General features: G+C 45.3%; 1 protein-coding gene across 2 annotated transcripts in view; it reads left to right on the top strand.

Annotated features, from left to right (window-relative positions):
* The window catches only part of GNB5 (G protein subunit beta 5), a 43,698-nt gene extending 18,694 nt beyond the window's left edge, over window positions 1-25,004 (top strand). For both annotated transcript variants that reach the window (XM_045067840.1, XM_045067841.1), the window contains 7 exons: window positions 4,005-4,137; window positions 13,372-13,515; window positions 15,679-15,770; window positions 18,035-18,083; window positions 20,126-20,222; window positions 21,145-21,311; window positions 22,766-25,004. In XM_045067840.1, the coding sequence (XP_044923775.1) occupies window positions 4,005-4,137; window positions 13,372-13,515; window positions 15,679-15,770; window positions 18,035-18,083; window positions 20,126-20,222; window positions 21,145-21,311; window positions 22,766-22,777 (694 nt within the window). In that variant the 3' untranslated portion in view covers window positions 22,778-25,004. The remainder of the gene's footprint in view (window positions 1-4,004; window positions 4,138-13,371; window positions 13,516-15,678; window positions 15,771-18,034; window positions 18,084-20,125; window positions 20,223-21,144; window positions 21,312-22,765) is intronic.
* The last annotated feature ends 663 nt before the right edge of the window (window positions 25,005-25,667 follow it).

The raw sequence follows: 25,667 nt of genomic DNA, 5'->3' as shown, positions 1-25,667 counted from the left end.
AGAGAGGGAGAAGCAGGCTCCCTGCTGAGCAGAGAGCCCGATGTGGGACTCGATCCCAGGACCCTGAGATCACGACCTGAGCCTAAGGCAGCGGCTTAATCCACTGAGCCACCCAAGTGCCCCTGGGGCATCTTTTCATTCACTTTCCACTTGCCTAGACCCCGTGTGCCTTTGGAACCCATGTTCACACACATGTATTTCATATTTTCTAATTTTTTTAAAATAATGCAAAAGTAGGTTGTATTGCCATTTTATAACTGAATGGTAATGTTTATATAAAATCCATTCCCAGGGGCGCCTGGGTGGCTCAGTGGGTTAAGCATCTGCCTTCGGCTCAGGTCATGATCTCAGGGTCCTGGGATCGAGTCCCGCATCGGGCTCTCTGCTGAGCAGAGCGCCTGCTTCCTCCTCTCTCTCTCTGCCCGCCTCTCTGCCTACTTGTGATCTCTGTCTGTCAAATAAATAAATAAAATCTTTAATAAATAAATAAATAAATAAATAAAATCCATTCCCATTTACTTCTTGCCAGGATATGAGGTAAGCACAATAAGAGACAGACATACACACATGATATATATAGGTATATATGTATTTGTGTATATGCTGTGTGTAAATACATTTATTTTGTGTGTGTGTATACATACACACGCACAGTAAGATAAGTGTAAAGGAGTTCGGCCAGCTGTATAGTTAGAAGGCACCATCCCCCCCACCAAAAAAAGAAGGCACCATCCCCACAAAACTTGTCATTTTGGCTCTCAGCCACAAACTTGGGAGTCCCCACAATCACCCTCAGGTTTGATAATTTGCTAGAACAACCACAGAACTGTCTGCCTAGGTTGACAGTTTTCTCACAGTGCAGGGATACAAATTAGAACCAACCAAAGGAAGAGGTACTCAGGACAGAGTCCAGGCCAGGTCTAAACCTGGAGTTTCAGTCGTCCCCTCCCTATGGCATCACGGATGGCATCACCTCCTCCTGGCCACCGTGCGTGACGATACAGAGGATTAGCAACCAGGGACATTTGCCTGAGTCTTTGGGGTCCAGAGTTTTTCCTGGGACTCAATCATGTACGGCCCATGTAGCTGACCCTCAGTCTCCAGTGTGTCCTAGAGGTTTAGGCTAATACCTTTAGTTTCTGGGTCCTGTGGGGAGGTCAGAACTCACAGTGCATACCCTAAAGCCCCATCATAAATCACACTGTTGAACAGTCTTTGAGCCAAGTCTGCTCTCCCATCAGTGGGGCCATTCTAGAGGCTCAAAGATGACCTCCCAGCAGCTGAGGGCAAAAGCTGACCTCTCTTTAGGGAAGATCAGTTCTTACTCATTAGGAATAATAAATACTCTCTATATTTTTTTTAAATTCTGGGTAGTGTGTTTCTAACTGGGCATTAATGTTAGCAGATGCATAGAGCTGAAGAAGTTACATCATTTCTCAATACTTGATACTCAGATATCCACTAGCTGGGTTTGTATTTCAATATATCGGGTAGCTCCTTCTGCAATATGCAATGGATATAATAACATAGTGAACAGTGTCTTTATTTTTGTTTGTTTGTTTTTATTTTTTTAGAGAAAATGAGCGAGTGGGGGGAGGGGCAGAGGGAGAGAACCTCAAACAGACTCCCTGCTGTGCGCAGAGCCTGATGCAGGCAGGGCTCCGTCTCCTGACCCTGAGATTGTGACCTGACCCAAAATCAAGAGTCCGCTGCTTAACCAACTGAGCCACCCAGGCGGCGCGTGAACAATGTCTTTAGTAGTTTGGAGAATGGTTCTGTTATCTATTTCTTGTTTGAACCCAGTGGGAAGATTTCCATGAGCCCAGGGGCCAAGCAGTGAAGAGAGTAATTTTACAAGGCCCAGGAAGACAGGTTTGTGGTGACAGCCTCCTCAGAGAGGAGGAACGGCTCGTGCCTTCCTCTCTGTCGTATCTGTCTCCTGGCCCTGGTGCATGGTAGACGGTCAGGGACTGACTGCACCGGCTGCCTTGCACCTTGTTAGGAAAAAGAAGCAAAGGGAGTTCAAGGTATAAATATTGGTGTAATATTAACAAATGTTTAAAATATGGGGTCCAGTGAACGAGGAAAGAGCATCCAAAACTATACTGAGCAGGGGCTCCTGGGTGGCTCAGTCAGTTGAGCATCCGGCTCTTGGTTTTGGCTGGGGTCACAATCTCAGGGTTGTAGGATCAAGTCCTGTCTCGGGCTGAGTCTGCTTGAGAGATTGTCTCTCTCCCTTTCCCTCTCACTTCTGCCCCTCCCCTACTCGTGCTCTCTTTCTTACTCTCAAATAAAATCTTAAAAAAAAAAAAAAACTTAACTGAGCATGTTGGTGCAATGCCACAGCCTAACTGGAAATTGTTTTCACCCACAAGCTTATGAATAATATGGTAAGAGGCATCCCAAGTCCACACCTGCCCCCTTGAGCAGTTGGAAAAGCTAAGGTTTCCCCTAGCATCCCCAGGGCATCAGAAGAGAGTGCCCCCCCCATGTCGTTGTCCACTAAAAGGAAGCAGGGCTCCTTGGAGTAAGGCTGATTGTAGGTCTGGGGCAGGAAAAGGATAAAGTGAGCCTAGGATATTTTCTTGTTCCAGAAAGCAAGGAAACATGCAGGGATCAGTGGGGTCATACCCAACAGAAACAGGAGCTGCTTGAAGGGGCCATCCACTGTCCAAATATGGGACAATGTGAGCCTCACTTGGGATAGTGATAGTAATGGCTCATAACAGAGTTGAAGAGAAAAAAAGAATCTACAGGTATATACAGTGAGGGGGGGGGATTTTTATTTACCGAAAAACATTAGCTAGTAAATGCAGAAGGCATGATCGAATCGGAAGGTCACCATTTTGTTCTCCTAAAATAACATTTGATTCAAACAAGATAATCATTCTAACATCATTGTGTGAAAGGTTGTTGGGAAGCAGGATCTTCACATGGTCTTGAAGTGGCAAACCCTAGTTACTAATTACAAGCAAGTCACATTTGCCGTGCTGTGATGTCGTGCTCCCCACTTTGACCAAGTGATCAAAGTCAGCATCACCAGTCTGGAGACAGTAGGCATCGCAAACCTCCTGAAGTGAAGCAGGAGAAAGAGAAAGAATACACAGTATCACCTGTATACTAGTAGTGCCGAAAATGTTATACTTGAACATAACCATTGTGAAACAATGTGACGAGTCCAGGATATGTGACATTCTACAAGACCGTTGGCCTAAGATCTCTTGTTTGAACAAATAAAACAGAGGTGGAAGTTCTTTTCTAAATTAAAAGATCTCAAAAAGCTATAAAAACCGAATGCCGGGGGCGCCTGGGTCGCTCAGCGGGTTAAAGCCTCTGCCTTCAGCTCAGGTGGTGATCTCAGGGTCCTGGGATCGAGTCCCACATCGGGCTCTCTGCTCAGCAGGGATCCTGCTTTCTCCTCTCTCTCTCCGTCTGCCTCTCTGCCTACTTGTGATCTGTCTGTCAAATACATACATAAATAAATAAAAATATTTAAAAAAAAAAAACAAACCGAATGCCGTGTGTGAACCTTGATGAGGCACTGGATCCTGGGGACAACTGGGGAAGATTGAATACAGATGGTTGATTATACTGTTAGGGAATCTGTGTTTGTTTTCTTAGATGTGATAGTGATCTAGTGTCTACCTAGGAGAATGTTCTTTTTTTTTTTTTTTTAAGAAGATGTAAATTTACAAATTGAAGTCTTTAGGTGTAACATGTCATGTCTACATCTACCTTCAAATGGGTTCAGAGTTTGCTCCCACAAATATGACAAAAGACAAAGTTAGTGAATGTAGGTGAAGGTGAAGGGATCTGGGTGCTCACTGTACCATTTTTCTTTCAATTTTGCGGTACATTTTAAAATCTTCCAGGTTGGGGGGAAAAGTTTACAACACAAGATGTGGCCAAAGGAAAACATTTTGAAAAGTTTGCCTGAAGGAGAATGTGTACTTGTATCCTGTTGCCTTATATTAGCATTTGACACTTCTTTCTTTCCATGCTAGTGGTTTGGATAATAAGTGTTCTGTGTATCCACTGACGTTTGACAAAAATGAAAACATGGCTGCCAAAAAGAAGTCCGTCGCTATGCACACCAACTACCTGTCAGCCTGCAGCTTCACCAACTCAGACATGCAGGTCAGTAAACGGCCGTGTGGTGGCTCTCAGCCTGTCGGGGAGCAAGGGAAGTGACAGAGGACCAAGGAGGGGTGGCAAGGAGAGGAAGCTTTGCAGTATCCCCCTATTATTAGTATCATTATCATCATAATCATCATCATCATCATCATCATCTTATTCAAGTATAGTGAACATACAGTGTTCTCTTAGTTTCACACACACAATATGAGTAAACAGTTCTATGCACTTCTCACTGCTCGTTGTGATAAATGTGCTGTTTATCTATAATCCCCTTTACTATTTCACCCATCCCTCCCCTCTGGCAACCATCAATGTATTCTTTGTATTAAGAGTCTGCTTTTTGATTTGTTTCTTTTTTTTTTCTTTGTTTTGTTTCTTAAATTCCTCATGTGGGTGAAATCTTGTTATTTGGCTTTCTTTGACTTATCTCACTTATTAGCTTTATAATCTGTAGCTCCATCCACATTTTTGCAAATGGCAAAATCTCGTTCTTTTTTATGGCTGAATAATATTCCTGTGTGTGTGTGTGTGTGTGTGTGTGTGTGTGTCTTTCTATCTATATCTATATCTGATCTGTATGCCACATCTTCTTTATCCGTTCATCTATGGATGGACACCTGGGTTGCTTCCATAATTTGGCTATGATAAATAATGTTGCAATAAACAGTGGGGTACACACATCTTTCTTAATTAGCATTTTTATTTCCTTTGGGTAAAATACCCACTAGTAAAATTACCGGATCATAGGGTAGTTCTGTTTTTAACTTTTGAGGAACCAAAATTTGCATTCCCCTTAACAGTACAAGAGGACTCTTTTTCTCCACATCCTGGCCAACACTTATTATTTCTTATGTTTTTGATACTAGCCATTCTGACAGTTGTGAGGTGATATCTCACTGTAATTTTCCTTTGCATTTCCCTGATAATGAATAATGTTGAGCATCTTTTCATGTTTCTTTTGGCCATCTCTATGTTTTCTTTGGAAAAATGTCTATTCAAGTCCTCTGCCATTTTTAACTTAGATTATTTACCTCTTTTGGTGTTGAGTTGTATAAGTTCTTTCTGAATTGGGGATATTAACCCCTTATTAGATGTGTCATATGCAAATATCTTTTCCCATTCAGTAGGTTATCTTTCTGTTTTGTTGATGGTTTCCTTCTCTGTGCGAAAGTCTTTTATTTTGGTGTAATCCCAATAGTTTGATTTTGTTTTTGTTTCCCTTAGCAGAAGAGACATACTTAGAACAATGTTTATACAGCAATGTCAAAGAAATGATTGCCTATGTTTTCTTCTAGGAATTTTATGGCTTCAGTTCTCATGTTAAGTCTCTAATCCATTTTGAGTTTACTTTTTGTGTGTGGTCTAAGAAAGTGGCCCAGTTTCATTCTTTTGCATGTAGCTGTCCAGTTTTCCCAGCACCATTTGTTGAAGACACTGTCTTCTTTCCATTAGATATTTCTTGCTTCCTTTCCTGGTCAATTAATCCATAAGAGCATGGATTTATTTCTGAGCTCTCTACTATGTTCCATTGATCTGTGTGTCTGTTTTTGTACTAGTACCATAATGCTTTGATTACTACAGCTTTGTAGTATATCTTGAAAGCTGGGATTGAATACCTTCAGCTTTGTTCTTCTTTCTCAAGATTGCTTTGGCTGTTTGGTTTCTTTTGTGGTTCCATACAAGTGTAGGATTGTTTGTTCTAGTTCTGTGAAAAATGTTGTTGGTGTTTTAATAGGGAGTATTAAATTGTGCTTTGGGTAGTATGGACATTTTAACAATATTGGTTCTGGAACATGGACTATCTTCCCATTTGTTTGTGTCGTCTTCAGTTTCTTTCATTGATGTTTTATAGTTTTCAGAGTACAGGTCTTTCAACCTCCTTGGTTAAATTTATTCCTAGGTATTTTCTTCTTTTTGGTGCAATTGTAAATGGGATTATTTTCTTAATTTCTCATTCTGCTGCTTCATTATTAGTGTATAGAAATGCAACTTATTTCTGTGTATTCATTTTTTATCCTGCAGCATCACTGAATTCATTTATAAGTTCTAGTAGTTTCTTTGCTGGAATCCTTAGGGTTTTCTATATACTCTCAAGTCATCTATAAATAGTGACACTTTAACTTCTTCCTTACCAATTTGGATGCCTTTTCTTTCTTTTTCTTGACTGGTTGCTGTGGCTAAGACTCCCAGTACTATGTTGAGTAAAAGTGGTGAGAATGGATTGTCTTCTTCCTGATCATAGAGAAAAAGCTCTCAGTTTGTCCCCATTGACTATGATGTTAGCTGTGAGTTTTCACTTATGGCCTTTATTATCTATTATGTTGAGGTATGTTCTCTCTAAATCTACTTCTTTGGGAGTTTTTATCATGAATAGATGTTGAATCTTGTCCAATGCTTTTTCTGCATCTACTGAGATGATTATAAGGTTTTTAATCCTTTTTCTCGTTAATGTGATGTATCATTTTGGTTTGTGAATATTGAACCACCCTGCATCTCTGGAATAAATATCTATTTGATCGTGGTGAATGATTTTTTTAATGTATTGTTAAATGCAGTTTGTTTATATTTTGTTGAGGATTTTTGTATCTATGTTCATCAGAGTACTCTTCTGTAGTACTCTTCTTTTGGAGTGTCTTTAGTATATTTGGTATAATGCTGGTTTTGTTAAATGAATTTGGGAGCTTTCCTTTCTCTATTTTTTGGAACAATTTGATTCAATAGGTATTAACTCTACTTTAAGTATTTGGTAGAATTGACCTGTGAAGCCATCTAGTCCTGGACTTTTGTCTTTCAGGAGTTTTTTTTTTTAATTACTGACTCAAGGTGTGCCTGGGTGGCTCAGTGGGTTAAGCCTCTGCCTTCGGCTCAGGTCATGATCTCAGGTCCTGGGATCGAGCCCTGCATCAGGCTCTCTGCTCAGCGGGGAGCCTGCTTCCCCCACACCCTGCCTGCCTTTCTGCCTATTTGTGATCTCTCTCTGTCAAATAAAGAAATAAAATCTTAAAAAAAAAAAAGTAAAATTACGAATTCAGTTTCATTGCTAGTAACCCATCTGTTCAAATTTTCTATCTCTTCTTGATTCTGTTTTGGAAGGTTATGTGTTTCTACAAATTTATCTATTTCTTCTAGATTATCCAATTTGGATATGGCATATAATTTTTCATAATATCGTTTTATAATCCTTTGTGTTTCTCTAGTGTCAGCTTTTATTTTTTTCTCCTTCATTTCTGATATTATTTGAGTTCTTTCTTTTCTTTTTTGATGAGTCTGCCTAAAGGTTTGTCAATTTTGTTGATCTTTTCAGAGAACCAGCTCCTGGTTTCATCAATGTGTTCTATTGTGTGTGTGTGGTTTTTTTTTTTTTAGTCTCTCTGTCATTTATTTCTTCTCTAATCTTTATTATTTCCTTCTTCTGGCTTTGGCCTTTGTTCTTTTTGTAGCTCCTTTAGGTATAAGGTTGGGTTGTTTATTCAAGATATCTCTTGCTTCTTGAGGTACACCTATTTTGCTATAACTGGACCTCTTAGGGGACATTTTTGCTGCATCCTAACGATTTTGGACTTTGGGTTTTTGTTTTCACTTGTCTCCATGTATTTTTATTTCCTCCTTGATTTCTTAGTTGACCCATCTGTTATTTAGTGGCCTGTTATTCAGCCTCCGGGTAGTTTGTATTTCTCCGAGGTATTTTCTTGTGATTGTGCTTAGCTGTGATGCTTAAAAAGATGAATGGTATGATTTCAGTCTTTTTTAATTTACTGAGACTTGTTTTGTGGCCTAACGTGTGATCCATTCTGGAGAACGTTCTTTGTGTACTTGAAAACAATGTGTATCCCACTGTTTGGGGATGGAATATTCTAAATATATGTTGAGTTCATCTGGCCCAATGTGTCACTCAAAGCCACTATCTCCTTGTTCGTTTTCTGTCTAAATGATCTATCTATTGATGTACGTGGAGTGTTGAAGTCCCATATTATTATTAAACTTCTGTCAGTTTCTTCCTTTGTGTCTGTTAATAGTTCCTTTATGTATTTAGGTGCTCCTATGTGAGGTGCATCAATATTTACAATCATTCTATCTTCCTATTGGATTTTTCCCTTTGTCATTATGTAGTGCCCTTCTTTGTCTCTTGTTACAGTCTTTGTTTGAAAGCCTGTCTCGTGCAATGTATTAAGTATGTAAGGAGAGATATGCTCTAGCAGCTGGCTCTAAGAGGACCCTCCTGTTGTTTTTCATTGGTTATCATTATTATTTTTAATAAATCAAAAATGGGGAAAGTCAGGGCCGTTAATTAATGACAGAGCTGAGATAAACTGCATACCACATAAAGCATCCTCCTCTAATTAACTTGGTGGTCGTGGGAGTGGAACAGAGAGCCTTCTGAGGGTGTGGAAATTCCTATCCTGCAGTCTGAGTCTGCATGTGCTTACGTGTGTAAAGCTGCTGTGCTTCAGAGTTGTGCATTTTATACACCTTCAGAGTTGTGCATTTTATACACCTCACACTTGTGTTTTCTCAAATAGCAAAAAAAAAGTCTTTCACTAGTAAGCCTGATCCCACTTTGAATAAACTACAAGGTGAAAACATTACAACTTCAACCCTTTGACTAAGTTTCTTAACACATCATAAAAGGATCTTTGGCTTATTCATTCATGCCTACTTAGCAAATCTTCGTAGGTGCCCACCACCCACGTTATCAGATACCACCAGTTCCGGGGGTGGACTTGCTCACACTCAGGCTCTGTTCTCAGGACCTTCACGGAAACTGTCTGGACTGAACAGTGGGGGAAGCTGAGAGCTGGGAATGGGAGGCGGGGTCCCCAACTTGCTGCAAAGGGCTGCCTGAGCCAGCCTTGGAGGGAGGGTCTGTGGCCAGGGAAGTGTGAGGGCACCCCAGAGGGAGACCGGCAGCCTGAGAGGTGGGCAGGGCCGAATCACAGGGCCCTTGAGTCTGGCCTCAGCCATTGCAGAGGCTAGGTCAGATTTGGGTTTCTTTTAAGCAGGAGAGCTTCTGAGTAAGATGAAAGCCTTCCGTGGCCCACTGTGTTTTCATCTCATTAGGGTCGGAAGGGGAGGTGAGGCTGGCGACAGGGAGACCAGAGGACTGGGTAACTGTTTAATTGCTGAGTGGAGAGGTGTTGGGACTTGGAAACACGCAGTGTTTGCACTCGTCGTTGGCCACCAGGATTCTCACAGACCTGTTCAGTAGGGGGCGCTGTGGCCCGGCCTGGCTGTGGTGCCAGAACCCGCCGTCTTTGGGGCTGAGAACAAAGTAACAGAGGACATTTAGTCTGGATGAAGGAAGGCTCAGAGGGATGCAAGAACAGTGAGTCTTCAGACATCTGAAGTCCCTCTGGTGAGGTCCCATCACCACCCCCTCCCTACCCACCACCTCTGTGTTGCCGCAGGTGCTGGAGGTGGAAATCAAAGGGGCACCTGTGAAGGAGAAAGTGCTTTCCTCCAAATAAGCCGCCAGCCCCGGGTAGAGAAGGTCCTGCGGGCCACTTCCGCGGGGATGTGGTCTGGGAAACAGAGCAGGGCAAAGGTCTTGGCTTGGCGTCAGACCGCTGGGATCAAATCTCGGCTTCACTGTATCCTAGCTGGTCAGTCCCAAACAAAGTTTTACTCTGTTTTCTTTTTCTCACCTTCAGGAGAGAATGGTAGTAAACTCCTCTCTCATAAGGTTTTCTGAGGATTCAGTGAGATGATTTGTGTAAAATAGTACAGCCCCTGGTAAATATCAATAAATGTTAGGTTTTATTACTTTATTATTGTTAATAGTATCTCACAGCTTCCTAGGTGATTCTGATGCATGGCCTGGTTGGGATACCTTAATGAACCTTGAGCTTCCTTCCATTCTGGTGATCAAGGATGGAAAAAAAAAGTCAAGAGGCTGGCAGAAGACTGGTGTTTAACCTACAAAATCCCTACATTCCAGAATAAATGACTGACCGCGAGTAAGAGGTTCTGTTTCGTGCATTTATCGTGATTGTTTGGTTTTTAAATTCAATTTTTACTTATATTGTAGTGAAGATCACAAAAATATTAAAAGTATTTTTAAAATATTTTTTACTATGAAGAATTTACTTGTAACTTTTTAAAAATATTCATCTCTTTGGTTGAAGAATATGGCATGGAAAATCTGCAATTTTTTTTTAAGATTTTTTTTTTTTAATTCATTTGACAGAGATCACAAGTAGGCAGAGAGGTAGGGAGAGAGGGAGGAAGCAGGCTCCACGCTGAGCGGAGAGCCCAATGCAGAGCTCGATCCCAGGACCCTGGGATCATGACCTGAGCAGAAGGCAGAGGCTTTAACCCACTGAGCCACCCAGGTGCCCCGAAAATATGCAAATTAAAGAGCTAGACTGAGGTAATCATTTAAAGCAGATTGTTTGGGTGTCCCAAAAAAGATGGGAGATTACTGGCCCTTTGTAAGTGTTAGGACAGGAATAGGTGTGGGCTTGGAGAGATTGAAGGGAATTACAGCATATTATAAAATATAAGTACAGAAATTAAGACCCAGTCCAAGTCTTGTGTGTTCATAAACTAACTTCTACCAGCCTAGGTCATCTTGTTGGGTGAACCGGGCCACCTGAAGGAAACCAAGCGTGGAGACCCCCACAAACAGCGGCAGGAGCTTTGCAGCCTCAGAGAGTCCCCACATTTGAGAGTTGCCCATGAGTGGGAGCTCTGAGGAGGGCCTTGGACTGTGCCAGAGAGCCCTAAGCTCTCTGGAGCTCAAGCAGCTCTGGCTCCAGGGAGGAGCTCCAAAGCCGCTTCTCCTAGCTGCAAGGAGAGTCTGGGCCTCCCCAGACTGTCTGGGAAGAAACACACTCCGACATGCTGCAGCCAGCGAGGCACCAGGCCAGGGTGGGAGTAGAGTCCCCTGGGTATAATGTGGTTTCCCTCCTGCAGAGAAAAGGAGATTCTTTATAAGTGCTAGGCCCAGCGTGTAAAAGAGAAGGGGCAAGAACAGGAGGGAAGAGAAGAGAAAACCAGCAGCAGGAGGAATTTGGAGGTACAGGACGGTCCATGGGTGCACTGAAGGCTTGCAGTCCCTAAGCCCAGCACTCGCTCATTTCCTTTCCTTGGTAATCTCCACCCACAGAGGGCCCCGTGGTATTTGCTGTGATGCCACAAGAGCCCCTTCCTGTGCGGTCTTATCACCTCATCCAGACCCTGGGAGCAGCAGGAAGCTGGGGCATCAGGAGGCTGTGCGTCTAGAGCTTTTTAGCCCTTGTGGATCCCCCAGCCCATGGCTGCTCGGGACGGGCCGCCTGGGCTCTGCAGTATGGTCAGCTGGGTCCCAGAGGCTGTGAGACCTGCATCTCCGCTGCCTTTCCCCCAGACACAGGGCGCTGTGCTCAGCCTAAGCCCAAGCCGTGGGTGCGCGTGGGCACACACACACACACATAGACACCCACCCACCACCTACTGTGACCCTAACTCCACTCACCATGCTTTCCCCCAGGCATCACAGCGTTCCTCTCACTGTCTGTGTGGCCTTTGTACTTGTCAGTTTACAGAAGCAGCTTGAGGGGTGGCTGCACAGACCTTAGACACGTTTTCCTAAAATCTGCCCTTGATCTTATCTCCCTTGGAAGCTTACCCCCTCCCATCCCCCCCTCAGTCTGGCCTACAGGCTAAAGTCCTCACACTTCTCCTTTCCCACTGAGGTGGGCCTTCACCCAGCCAGCACTCACTCATCCTTGGAGAGCCGCTCAGATGTTGCTGGGGTGGGTCTGCGGTCCCTCCCATGGGCCCACCCGGATCTCAGCGCTTCTCACTTGATCGTGAGTCATCACAGTCTTGTCTGCTGAGATCCTCGGAAAAAACTTGCTGTCCAGCAAAACCTTTATTTTTTCAAAATATTTTATTTATTTATTTGAGAGAGAGATCACAAGTAGGCAGAGAGGCAGGCAGAGAGAGAGAAGGAAGCAGGCTCCCCACTGAGCAGAGAGCCCAACATGGGGCTCAATCTCAGGACCCTGAGACCAGGACCCGAGCTGAAGGCAGAGGCTTTAACCCACTGAGCCACCCAGGCATTCCTCCAGCAAAACCTTCTTAGACCTGCAGCAAAGGAGAACCCCAACTTGCCAGAATCCCATAGCATCTCAAAATGAAGAAATCAAGGAAGGGTACTTGGAGGGTTTGGGGGTCCAGGCTGAGTGATTTTTTAGGTGGGTGTCTTGAGGCAGGAAACTGGCTACAACATTACTAGCTTTGGATCAGGGAGCCCCACAAGATGAAGTTCTTTAAAGTGAGTCTGGATGAGCAAGCTGTTTGTCTTGGTAAATAAGTTGTTTTGTTGGTTCACAGTCTTATCTTGCAGGAGCAGGTGTGTCCTGAAGCAAGCCGCTAGATTGTTTTCACGTGTTCTCAGTATTGCCTCACAGAACACCAGGAGAATGTGCCTGGGCTCGGAATTGTTCAACACAGGGGCAGGGAATTTGGTTGGTGTTAGGTCTTAGTAGTGCCAGTTCTGTTCAACTGTGCTCCAGGAGAGTGGAGAGCCAGGACCAAGACACAGTCTTTGTGCAAACCCTAATTAATGCCTAATAGCAGGGCAGCTGAATGTCGTCAGCACCCAACAGAGGCTTGTTGAGTCTGTGAGGGCATGTGTGTGGCCCTCTTGGGGGGGCCCTAGGACCATCTAGGCCCTGCTCTGGGGAGAAGCAGCCACAGGGGCACGTATCTCACAAAATGCTGCCTGGTGGGGTGCAGTGCTCCTCACTGCTACCAGGTGAGGGTTTGTGAGGGCTGGGGGGTGAGCGGGGCGGGGGGGGGGATGGTCCCAGGCCCCAGCCCAGGTGCGATATTAGCAGGCAGCCCCATGGCTGGGGAGCATGTTAAGATCTGAGAAGCACTTGAGGTGTCTGGCCTGCTCATGAGGGCTGCGCCAGTTCTGTTCCCCCAGACGTTCGCGGAGCACTTCCTCCATGACCCGGGGCCGTCACAGAGCTCTGTGGATATGGCACGGAGGCTCTGCTCGACTTTGTGCCCCTGGAGACAGACACATAAACACACATCTCGAGGACAGTGAGCATGTTGCAAAGGGACTTTGTTTTCATAGGACAGGAGAAATACGTCTGTGCTTGAATCCAGGTATAGCAAGGCATGTATCCGTGTGTGTGTTCCAAGAGCCTCCTTCTCCTCAGTCAGCTTTCAGCATCTGAGTGACTTTCCCCCAGCACAGATCCTGATGCCAGTGTTTTTCCCGCCCTTCTCTGGGGACAGATCCTGACAGCGAGCGGCGATGGGACGTGTGCACTGTGGGACGTGGAGAGCGGGCAGCTGCTGCAGAGTTTCCACGGACACGGGGCTGACGTGCTCTGCTTGGACCTGGCCCCCTCAGAAACGGGCAACACCTTCGTGTCTGGGGTAAAGGCCCAAGCAAAATCCCTCGGGGTCCTTCCTCTCCTTGGGAGGGTGATGGTGGCAATTCTTGTCATTTCTAGGGAGTTGACCAGACATTTCTCTGGGAGGAGTTGTCCTCAGCTCTCTGTCACATCCCCTGCTCCCACAGCAAGGGCAACAAGTGGTGGGCGGTTATGGGGAAGGGCTGTGAGGGTCTCCTGTTCTTCTGCTGACATTCAGTCTGCAGAGGGATCTGGAATGTTCTCCTCATGTGAATGCTGTGACTTGAGGTGCATATCTGCTGCATTTGAACACGTTTAGGGCTTTTTTAGATTTTATTTATTTATTTGAGAGAGAGAGAGAGCAGGAGAAAGGGGAGTGTCAGAGAGAAGAGAAGACCCTTCTTCTATGCGGGACTCAACCCAGGGACTCCAGGATCATGACGGGAGCCAAAGGCAGTCGCTCAACGAACTGAGCCACTCAGGTGCCCTGAAAATGTTATTCCTCAAATAAACAGCAGAGTTAGCAGCTGAGAGCATTGGAGATGAGCCATAAGGGTACCAAGCTGGTCAGATGGCTGCTGAGGTGAGGCAGCATTGTGGTGTGATCAGGGCTTGGGGCTCGCGAGACACTCTCCTGCCCCAGCCCTGCACATCACCAGCACCCTCCCACCCCTGCGCACAGGGAACAGAGCATCTGAAGGCTCAGGGTCAGACACAAGCCCATGGTGGCACACAGGAGCACTAGACTAGGATGCTGTGGTCACGGCTTTGCTCTCTGACTCCATTTCCTCATCTATAAATTGGGCATGATGCAGACCAATACTCCACGGCCCCAGGATATGCTATGGAATATATTAGGTGGAGGAGCCAACAGCGGGTCAGACAGATGTCAGGGGCGAGTGTTTCTGTGGACGGCCAGGAATAAGAGTGGGGAACTGAGCCGGCTGATTTGGCTCGAGTCCTGTCTCACTTTAGTCAGGAGAGGGGGGAGAGGAGGCCCTGGACACACCATCACGTGTCCTTTGCAGCTGGAGGATGCAAGGGCCCTTGGCTCCGAGCTGCCGGCGTCTTGGTGCTGGGCATTAGGCAGGGACTGTGTGGCCTGTAACTAGCAGGAACCCCAGTTTCTTCTTGGGTATTTGGCCCCACCTGTGTATGTTTCATTTCTGGGCCTTCGAATAGCTGTATCTGTGCCTCCTCAACTCCACTGCCTTTTCAAATAGTTGATAGCACTGTAGATTATACTGTCTCCTTCAGAGCACTAAACTCCGTTTGACTTAGTGTCCTCAGAAGAAGAGAAGACGCTCCCGCCTGCTTTGTCTGCATTCTCATTAAAGATGATTGGAGCGCTGAACCCCCACTGCGGGGCTTCTGAGGTACTAGTTGTGGTGTTTCATCCCTCTCTTCTCTCTGAGGTTGAAACCAGCAACTCAAACACCAGTTTTAAGCCTTTACGTCTTCTATTTAAGAGTTCACATTGTCCTACCCAAGTTCAATAACAGCATTGCTCAGCAAGAATGTGTCAAATGCTCCTGGAGCCAGGACAGTATAATGTGAAAACCTCATGTTTAGGATCCCCTGGGTCACGTCAGCAACCCAGAGAGAGGGTTTACAGATTGCAAGATGAAAGCCCAGGACAGCGACCTGCTGGAGACCCGCATCTTGCTGCTGGCAAGGTCATGACCCCCAGCCAGCCCGCGCAGCAGAGGCATAGATGACCCAGCGGCTCCTGGGGCACTCCCTCTGCCTCCGGCTGTCCTGTACACCTGAGACGCGGGGTGGCCCCACTGTGCACCCAGTGTGTGCCTGCCCTTCCCCCCTGGGCTTAGGGAGGCAGAAATGAAGAGGAGGGAGGAAGGGAAGGACAGAACAAAGAGAAATGCCCAGGGGGGAGCAAGGAGGCTCTGGAGGGTTTGCACCCATACTTGGAAAGGTGCAAAAGAAGAAAACACGCTGAAGGGGACAGCCAGGGGCCTTTTCTTGCTCCCCACACCTCAAGACAATCTCACATTCTCAGGGCTTATTGGTTGAAGAAAGCAGCCTTAGGTGATGCTAGTCTCAGAAAAGCATGTTGTGAGCCATTTACCCATGGGAGGTAAAGGGCTCTGTTACGTAACGAGAGCTCATGCCCGACTGCAGACAGGCCTTGCAGTGACCATAACTCTGGGTAACTTTGCATTTGTAGGGATGTGACAAGAAAGCCATGGTGTGGGACATGCGCTCCGGCCAGTGCGTGCAGGCCTTTGAAACACACGAATCTGACATCAACAGTGTCCGGTCAGTGAGTAGAATGTTCAAGTAACTTCCTTGTTCTGCGGGCAGTCCCTGGCATGGGGTAATAATGCTCAGCCCAGGAACCACCTCCAGGCTCATCTCACTTGGCTGAGGGAGGTCCCCCCAGCAAGAAAGGCTGATTTGTGGTAACCCTGAACAGCGCTGCAGATCTCTTGGAGATACTTAATTCAGTGGCACTTAGAGTAAGTGTTATTATCCTCCCTAAGCAGAGTCAGTATTTCTCATTCATTTATTCAGCAAATATTTATTGAGATGTATATGCTAGACATTGTTCCAGGAACTTTGTGAACAAGATAGACAAGGTCCCTACTTTCTTGCAGGAGATAAGACAAAGCACAAACAAATAAATGTACAGTTTGATTTAAGATGGTGCTATGTACAAAGTAAAACAGGCGGATAGGATGGGGTGGGTTATTGCTTAGGATAGTCAGGGAAGTCCTCTCTGAGAAAACGATGTTTGAAAGAGCCAGGCTTGCAGAGAGCTGGGTTAAGATGAGATGTGGAGGGACCTAACCAAAGACCAGTTTGAGGAGTGGTTGACATCGTCTCTGTTTTGCCCTTGAGAGATCCCTCTGGCTGCTGTTTGGAGAACAGATTGTGGGGAAGCAAGAATGGAAGTATGATGGCCAATTAGAAAGTTGCATGAGTCCAAGAAAAAGGTGATAGTGGCTGGAACTAAAGACAGCGTGGAGACAGAAATGTCCAGAATTGTGAGGATTCTGAGATTCTACCCTAGCTACAAGCTATCAAGTTAGACTGCCACAGTTTCATAGCTGCTGGTAGAAGACATGAGACTCTTGGGTTCAAGATGAAGGACAGTTTATTACTCCTAGCAATGGCAGCAGCCAGAGTATCAGCATTTTTGTGCCGGTTGCCTGAGCCCCAATTCCACGGGGTGAAATGGAGAGGTTCCATTACAGAAGAAGAACCCTGAGCTTGGGAACACAAAGCTTTTATAAGGGGCAGTAAGCAGTGATCCATTCACTAAGACAGAGAAGGCTAGAGGAATTAGAGGTAGGAGGCAGTTGTCACACATGCATTCCAGAGCTCTGTTTTGGGATGGTTACATTTGAGATGCCTATTATATGCACAAGTAGAAATTGAGTAGGTAGCAGGATCTATGAACTGGTTCCCGAGAGAGGCAAGGACTTGACATGTAAATTTGGAAAATGGCATTATTAAGACAGTATTTGAAATATAATCATCCCTTGGATTCATTATACTTAGTGGGAAAGACAATAGACCTGTTCCCCGTAAAAGGAAGAATAAGGTAGCAGTGCTTATTTACATTAGCAGTAGAAATGTTAGTAAGAATTTCTAGGTCCTTGCCCTCAATTGTAGGATAGTGAAAAAGGAAAAAGACTGTAGCTGTTGACAAATGTGCAATAATTACTTAGAAAAATCAAAGGAAATTAATACAGATATTAAGTGAAGTTGGTAAGATGCTGGATAGAATATAAAGCCACAAAAATAAATTAAACCTCTATATACTCACTCCTTAAAATGCACATTCTCTCACCTGTGCTGTTGCCCTTACCCCAATCCCTCTTTCTCCAACATCCGTTCGGTCTCGGGGTAGACTCCTCTCTCCCTCTGAAGCCTGATAACCGAGAAGAGAATGAACATAACAGTAATAAGTATAATTTGCTGAATGCTTTCCATCTGGCCATGCCAAGTTCTTTGCCCATATTATCTTATTCAGTCTTTACAACAGGGAAAATGCATTATCATCCTCACTTTTCAAATAAGGAAATTGAGGCTGGGCAAGGGGAAGCCCTTTGCCAGAAGTATCACATGGAGACTTGCAGTGGTCCATGAAGAGATCTGCATGAGGCTTTGTCTTTGCAACCCCAGTGTCTATGCAGATAATCACTTCTTATCCCAGAGCTGAGCCAAGTCCCAGATCAGTGGAAACTACTGTTACAGGCAGCCTGCTCTGTGTTCAGTGCCTGGTGCAAATACACACATTATCTCAGTCACTCCTCACCAAAACTCTGCAAAGCCATTGTCACTGTCCCCTACTTACAGGAAAGAAAACTAGAGGCCAGTGGGCCAACCAGATCAGCCTCCCCTTCTGACCTCTATAATGAGTGGTTCTTATGTCACAGTGGAGATGCCAACTCTGATTCCACAAGCCCGGCATGGGACTACTTTCCCGGTGATTTCCAGATGATTCTGACGGGCATCCAGGATTGAGAATCACCACTCTAGATAAAGTGCTTTCTATCCAAACTATCTCTCTGCAGGTACTACCCAAGTGGAGATGCCTTTGCTTCAGGATCAGATGATGCTACGGTATGCTTCTAAATTATGAGAACTTTTCCTATTTGAAAGAGAAATGTAGTGGTTTAATTTTATTTTTCAAAATAAATGTTTTTCTGATTACCATAATAAAGTGAATTCATTGAGGAAAACTTGGGTAGGAGATTAAATATCTTAATCTCCCAACCCAAGTAAAGTCACAGCTGGATGAATTCCTCTCTTTTTTATTTTAAAACAAAATGCTTTATAATTTGTTTTTACTTAGCAATAGACTATGAACATTTTCCGATGCCAGTGTAGCCAATCTATATTTTATTTTCTTAGCAATTGAATAGTATTCCATGTTATAGACGGGCTAATATGTACTTAACTAGTTAATTTTTGAAAGTTTAGATTCAGGGTGTTTTTTCCTGTTAAGAAATACTGCTGTAAGTAAATATTTTAGTACTTATTATTTCTTCCATGCCCTATGTGTTCCTTTTCCTATACCTCCCCAGGCAGCCTGGGGAAAGTAGTTGGTTCAGGGTTTGCCAGAGAGAAGACAAATAAATACCAAATTAATAAGATCTTTTTAAAAAATGAAAATGTAAAACTTCCATCTGCCAAAGAATGTATAACAAAATATAAGAGCATACATCTATGAAAAGTTCTTGCCATCTATATGACAGACCAAATTGAAATCCTTTAGATATGAATGAGGCTGCATCATCACTAAGATACACACCCCAATTTTTTGAAAGAGTTTGATAAAATCTAGACTGTTTACAAAGTAGGAAATCCAAAATGGCAAATAAACACCTGAAAACATTTTCAGATCACCTGTAATCCAATAACTGCAAGCTTAAGGATTAGACGTGAAATGCTACATTGTGGACATGATGTGGTTAAAGAGTTAGGCCTTTTGGTTCCATCCTTCTGAAAAACAGTCTGGCCAAATGATCCAAGAGCTTTCAAAAATATACCTCCCTTCGATCTGGTCATACTATTTCTTTTCTTTTTTTTTTTTTTTAAGATTTTATTTATTTATTTGACAGACAGAGATCACAAGCAGGCAGAGAGGCAGGCAGAGAGAGAGAGGAGGAAGCAGGTTTCCCGCTGGGCAGAGATCCCGATGTGGGGCTCGATCCCAGGACCCTGAGATCATGACCTGAGCTGAAGGCAGAGGCTTTAAACCACTGAGCCACCCAGGCGCCCTCAGTCATACTGTTTCTTAAAACAATTTTATTCTGAGGGATTCTGTTTCTTAACTATTCTGAAGAAAACATCAGAGATATGTAAGAACAGTCATCAAAATTTTATTTGTAAAGGAGACACAAGCAAAACTCTTAAGAGGGTATGGCTAAACAGATTTAATATATCTGCATAAGGAATATTCAACAACCATGGTAGTCATGTGTTTCTGAAGATTATTTAATGCTCATAACCTGATGTTAATAGAAGTCTTTGTGAAATATCCACTCCATGTAAAGACAAACATCAAATGGAAGTAAAACTGATGGAAATAGCCTAGATGTTAGTCAGTACTAGGATTTAGGGTGATTTTTGTTTCCTCCTTTGGGCATTTCTGAGTTTTTCTGTAGTTTCTACAATGAATGTGTATCCTTTCTCAGAAGAGAAAGAGGAGTTTCATTTTTGTTTTTGTATCCCCCAAAATCTTCTGTATTTGCTGTTTCTTTGAATATCCACTGATCCGTGCAGAGTACTAAGAGTTGGGATGAAGGGAGAAAATACTAGGGGAGAAAACTCGAGGTATTTTCCTCATCCCCCAAACTTCACAAGCCAGCAGCCCCTGCCAATAGCCCCGTGCTCCTCTCTTCCCCAACCCAGAGCCAAAAATAAGTGCTGCTGGGGGCGCCTGGGTGGCTCAGTGAGTTAAGCCTCTGCCTTCGGCTCCGGTCATGATCTCAGGGTCCTGGGATCCAGCCCCACATCGGGCTTTCTGCTCAGTGGGAAGGAAGCCTGCTTCCCCCTCTCTCTCCGCCTGCCTCTCTGCCTACTTGTGATCTCTGTCAAATAAATAAATTTTTTAAAAAGAAGAAGAAATAAGTGCTTCTTTGTCTTCTTTGTCACCCCAGTGTCGCCTCTACGACCTCCGGGCAGACAGGGAAGTCGCCGTCTATTCCAAAGACAGTATCATATTTGGAGCATCCAGTGTGGACTTCTCCCTCAGTGGTAAGATTTTCTTTCAGAAACTCTCCCAGTTTCTTTCAGAAACCGTATGCCGGGACCTAAATGAAACCCAGCTCTTGATCAAGCTTTCCCTCAGCGGAACTCCCCATGAGCCAGCAGATTAAGCAGTCTGCGTCTGCCCCGGTTTTCCTCCATGATCCCTTGCCCCATGTCACCCTACCCGAAGCAGCCTCCCCACCCCCTTCATGTTATGGGAAATGAAGGCTGAGCCGCCTACTGCTGTTCTTCAGTGATGCACACAGCTTCACATCTGCGGGGCCCTTCCCAGGCTTTCCTCCTCAGCCTGCTGGCCTCCCCTTCATCCCTGAAAAGGGACTTTTCCAGAGGAGGGGAGCAAGAGACCCTTTCATAATGCCTGGAAGCTCATGGCCTCTCTGCCCTCACTGCTGGGGAGGCTGCTAGTAAAAGTTAAGACTGCTCTGACAGGACCAGTTTCCCCAGACCCAGCCCCCCCAGTCTAAATCTGTGCTTTTCTGCCTGCATGCTGCTACCGCTGCCTACAGCCTCTCTTGCCTCCCTTCTCTGCCTGGCGAACTCCTCCTCAGCCCCCAAGAGCCAACTCCTATCACATTTGTGCAGTGCCCTCCTCGAGCCTCCTTCCTCCGTGATCTCATAGCATTTCACACAGCTAAGCACTTCCACTGCCGTCCCTCTTCCATGGGCTACCGTGTGTCCCTTCACGTATCTGCCTGCCTGCCCCCCAGCACCCTCCTCGAGGGGCAGCGACTGGGCTCTCTTCTCTGAAGCCCCAGGGCAAAGCACAGTGCCTGGCACACAGGGGGCACTAAGTCACAGTGGGCTGAATGAATGAGCAAGCGACTGCCGATTGTGTGAGTGAACGTCACAAAAAGAAAAATGGATGGGAAGAACTGGCTCAGTAACCATCCTATCCTCCTGCTTTGAGGGCGCCTGCTGTTCGCTGGATACAATGATTATACCATCAATGTCTGGGATGTTCTGAAGGGGTCCCGAGTCTCCATCCTGTTCGGACATGAAAACCGCGTTAGTACTCTCCGAGTCTCCCCTGATGGGACTGCTTTTTGCTCAGGATCATGGGATCATACCCTAAGAGTAAGAGAAATTCTGTTATTTGACTGTGTGTGTGAGAGGAGTGATTGGCCTTCCTTAAAGCAGAGGCTCAGAGTCAGCCTGGGTGACATCAGCTAGACAGAGCTCTAATTTCAGCTCTGTCTGTGGCCACAGAAGGGATGCGTTGCCCTGGAGAGGCCGTGAGTCCCCCATCAGTGCAGGTATTGAAGCATAGGTTGAAACAACCATGTATCAGCATGTAATTGAGGTAATAATGGGGCCAGGTGATCCAAACAGCCCCCTTTGATCCTGAAAGTAGGATTCTGCTGACTCTAGCTTTTGGCAAACCACAGGGTGCCTATCTCACTCCCAATGGTGGGACATTCCTATTCCGTGGTGACATACTTTTGTGAGACCCACAGAGGGGCTTTAGGGAATCCGTGAAGCCCCTGAAATTATAGGTCACTCACATTTCCTATATCCATTTTTCTGGAGAAAGTGCCCTCATGGCTTTCATCAGATTCTCAAAGAGCTCTTATGACTTTGTTGGCTGTTGGCTCCCCAGAAATGCCTCCAAAATGCCTGTTCATAAAGCAAAGCTAAGTGTATTTCTTACCTCACTGGGGACAGAGCACAAACTTGACAGTCTCAGTGGCATCTCAGAAGGGGAAAGCAGAGAGAGATGTTTATGAGGTTTGGGGAGGGGGTCTGATTTAACCAGTTGGAGGGATTGAATTAGGCTTAGACAAATTTGTGGCACAGTAGTTTAAAGATTGCTGGACACAGGGACGCCTGGGTGGCTCAGTTGGTTGAGTGACTGTCTTCGGCTCAGGTCATGATCCTGGAGTCCTAGGATCAAGTCCCACATCAGGCTGCCTGCTTAGCAGGGAGTCTGCCTCTCCCGCTGAACTCTCTCCTTTCATGCTCTCTCTCAAATAAATAAATAAAATCTTAAAAAAAAAAAAAAAAAAAAAAAAGATTGCTGGACACATAGTTGGGGGAGGGAGAGGATTTTGAAGACAGTCTTGAAAAGTAACCATCATTTGTGATGCTCTGTGTATGCCTGAGAAGTGAGTGTCTTTTCTGAAGAGAGTAGTTGAGTGGTCTAATCTTGGGATAAACCAAGGATTTCTGTGAGGTTCCTGAAATAAACAACAAAATTATCTGTGAGCTCCTCTTCCAGGGCAAGAGTTTCCTGAGTTAGTAAAGTCACATGAATGACTCAAGGATGTTTGTGAGTACAGATGGTTTTGGTTTTGGTACTCAGCCTGTGTCACCCGCAGATATCCCGTGGATGACTGAGCAGAGCTAGGGGAAGAGGCAGGGCCGAAGAGGCACCTTTGAGTAGCCAGGAGTAAGGTGTTACCATCCAAGAAATGTGTGTGCTTCATTTTGGGGTGTATGTGTGAGATTGACCTTGATTTTATCTTTTTAAACTCAAGTTTCACAGGTCCTTAACTAAAGGGACTAACAATTATCTCTTTGTGGCTTTGCAGGTCTGGGCCTAATCGTCTCCTCACAATGCACACATTGGCATCTGAGGGTAGAATTTGAAACCGCCAAATGGAAATAGATTTTCTTCTAGAGAACCTGAGGGTTATTGCAATGTAGCTTAAAGGAGCCCGGACCGATATTACTTTTAAAACGACCACCCCTGGAAAGATCCTGGTGTGGGCCTTCAGCACTAGAACACCTTCAAGTCCAGTGTTTTGCATTTTGAACACTTTTTAAAACGTATCCATTTTTAAGGTTATTCTAATTATATGGTCTCCACGCGTTCTATTACCACACGGATTCAGCATTTAATAAATCCCCTAGTACTTCCTTGAACCACATTTGTTTTCAGAGCACTCTAAAATCTGATTCCTCTCAGGGTGCCCTGTGCCTTCTGGAACTTTCCTCTAGAAGTGCTGACCTTAACGGACCGCGCGAGGCAGACCATGTTGAGGGGTCTGTGATAAAAGAAAATTCAAATTCTGAACATAATCAGACACAATCCCTTTTGAAAATATGTTTTTATTTTAAAAGTCTCTTTTTCAGTCTCGCATTGTCTTTTTCACGTCAAATATTTCCTTCTGTGTGAACTGTCACAAATAGAGGAGAGATGCACATAGAGTAGATGGGATGTTTGCTTTAGGACTTCTGTGATGATGTGACGGCTCCCTTGGACGGGATATTTCCTGTCATTTGAGTGAAAAGCTGAATGCTGTTTGTGACACAAAGGCTCCTCAGAGCAAAACCTTGTGGGAACACACGCAGTAAACCTATTTAAAAACCTGTTCATAGTATTAGATGTATTAGAATTAGTAGTATCCACTCAGGATACTACAAGTGTCATCGTAGATCATATCCATATGAAGCATATTCATATTTATTGCATTGAAAATATAATTACATGAATTAGTTGATAGGTCCCAGGTGATAATGTCTTTGCTTCTCTTCTATGGAGAAAAAAATAACACACAAACTACTTGTCTTTATTTGAAAATCAGCATTTCCTCCTGGAAGACATCAAGTGTTTTTGTTTTAAGATCCCTTCTTTTCCTCATTTTTAAGGCATTGAGGCTTATTCTTCGTTTTAGAAAACTCCTTGTTCATGAAGATAGCATGCATTCCTTGGAGAAATAGCAGGTCAGCTCACACACTGGAAGTCTTCCCTGGTTGAGGCCTGCCCTGTGGGTGTTCTGGGCTCCTGCGGTGCCCATAAGTCCTGGATCATCCAATCTCCTCTCTGGGCCCTGCTCCAGCCTGCCCCCACTCCTCATTGTGGTTCTGGTCCTGTGGGCCCAGCTCCAGGCCCTGCAGCTCAGAGAGACCATCCAGAGCTGCCGCAGGGCCTAGTCAGCAGACAGGCCTAGACCTGGCTGGCCTCCTGCAAACATCAGGATGTGTTCCCTGGTCCACCCTCAGAATGACTTGTGCAGGTATCCTAATGGGCAAGTCCCTCAAAAAAAAAAAAACAAAAAAAAAACGGGCTAGCTTTTCCATCAGTTCTTTTAAGTAAATATGGTGATTAGATCCAGCCCAAGCAAACGTTTTAATGAGGGTTTTACTACACAGCGCGCCCTGGGATAGAGAGAGAAATGTACAAGGCCCCTGCTTAACTCCAGAGAGCCCAGAGGGAAGGAGGAAGTTGGTCCAAAGGGTCCATTTTTCAGCCATTCCTCTCCTCTCCCCCGGTGGATTCCAGGCTGGGCAGGGGCTCGAGGAAATGGGCACAGGATCTCCCCAATTCCAGCCAGCTGCTGAAGGAATCAGGTCCCAGGGTGCCTCTCACAGGATTCCCCAGCTCCACTCCCAGGAGGTCCCAGAGTTTGCTCCTGGTCTTTCTCTCCCCTACAGACCCTTTAGTGTCTCTGCACTCTGATCTGGACTTTCCAATAGTGAAGGAAGACAGGACAGAAGAAAAGTCACCCACCAAGACTAAAGGGAAGCAAATTCAAGGTTAGATGTTTGGAGAAGCAGAGAGCATCTTCAGTATATGTGCAAAAACAGTCCTATAACTTTCCAATCAAAAAAAGCTACGGGAAAAAAAAAAAAAAACCTGTGAAGTATTCCCTAGTACACTCACTTATCCCCATGGGCAGTAAGCCACCTCCCCTGGAAGCATTTGATTTCACAGTGGGTGTTGTTTAGTATTTATCCGTGAAACACTTGGTTTGTAACATGCCACACCATGTGGAGACTCCAAGGGTAACTCCAGGTAATAAATTTTATTTTGCATATTGAAAATAACGCTGAGTGGAGTTTTGTAGTCAGTTTTTCTTTTTTTTGGAGGACTTGGGGGCAAACCTACCAAACCAGCTATGGTGGAGGGTCCACACAGACGCGCTCTCAGGTGTGCGCAGCCAGGGAAGACCAAGCATGGGCAGGAACGGGGGTCAGGTAAGGAGGGCTGCAGTGATGGGCATTTATGGGAAATCCCTGTGAACCAAAATCAAGGCAGCTGCTTTGGAGTGGGCGGCCGGCATCACGGACGTGGGGCCTGGCTGCCAGCCCTACCCTGCCATGAGCCAGAGGCAGGCCCTCCATACCCACTCCCCTCTTCCATCCTGTGACCTCCTCTGCACCTTCCCTCCATCCTACAGGTGGCGAAAGGTCATAAAGGGGTTTGGATCCCAGACTCTCATGGCTGCTTGGCCAGCGAGCAAGCAAGCAGGGGGCAGTGCTGATACCCGGACTCTGCTGCAAGTTAGAGGGGGACAGCGTGGGCCCAAACGATGTGCACCTAGGTTCCGACCCAGCTCTACCAGTTCCAGCCTACGTGATATCTGAAGCCCTCTCAGCCTCAGCTCGCTGGCGTGTGGAGGGACGGCACTGAAATACATAAAGCACCGTCCTCAGTCTTTGGCTTATTTTCAACAAGGGTTGGCTCCCTGCTTCCTCCATCTGTCCACC

The sequence above is a fragment of the Mustela putorius genome, unplaced genomic scaffold (assembly GCF_011764305.1).
Source record: "Mustela putorius furo isolate JIRA1106 unplaced genomic scaffold, ASM1176430v1.1 tig00003898_pilon_pilon_pilon, whole genome shotgun sequence".
NCBI lineage: Eukaryota > Metazoa > Chordata > Mammalia > Carnivora > Mustelidae > Mustela > Mustela putorius.
The sequence above is the reverse complement of the archived record's forward strand: the minus strand, read 5'-3'. Positions and strand labels throughout refer to the sequence as shown.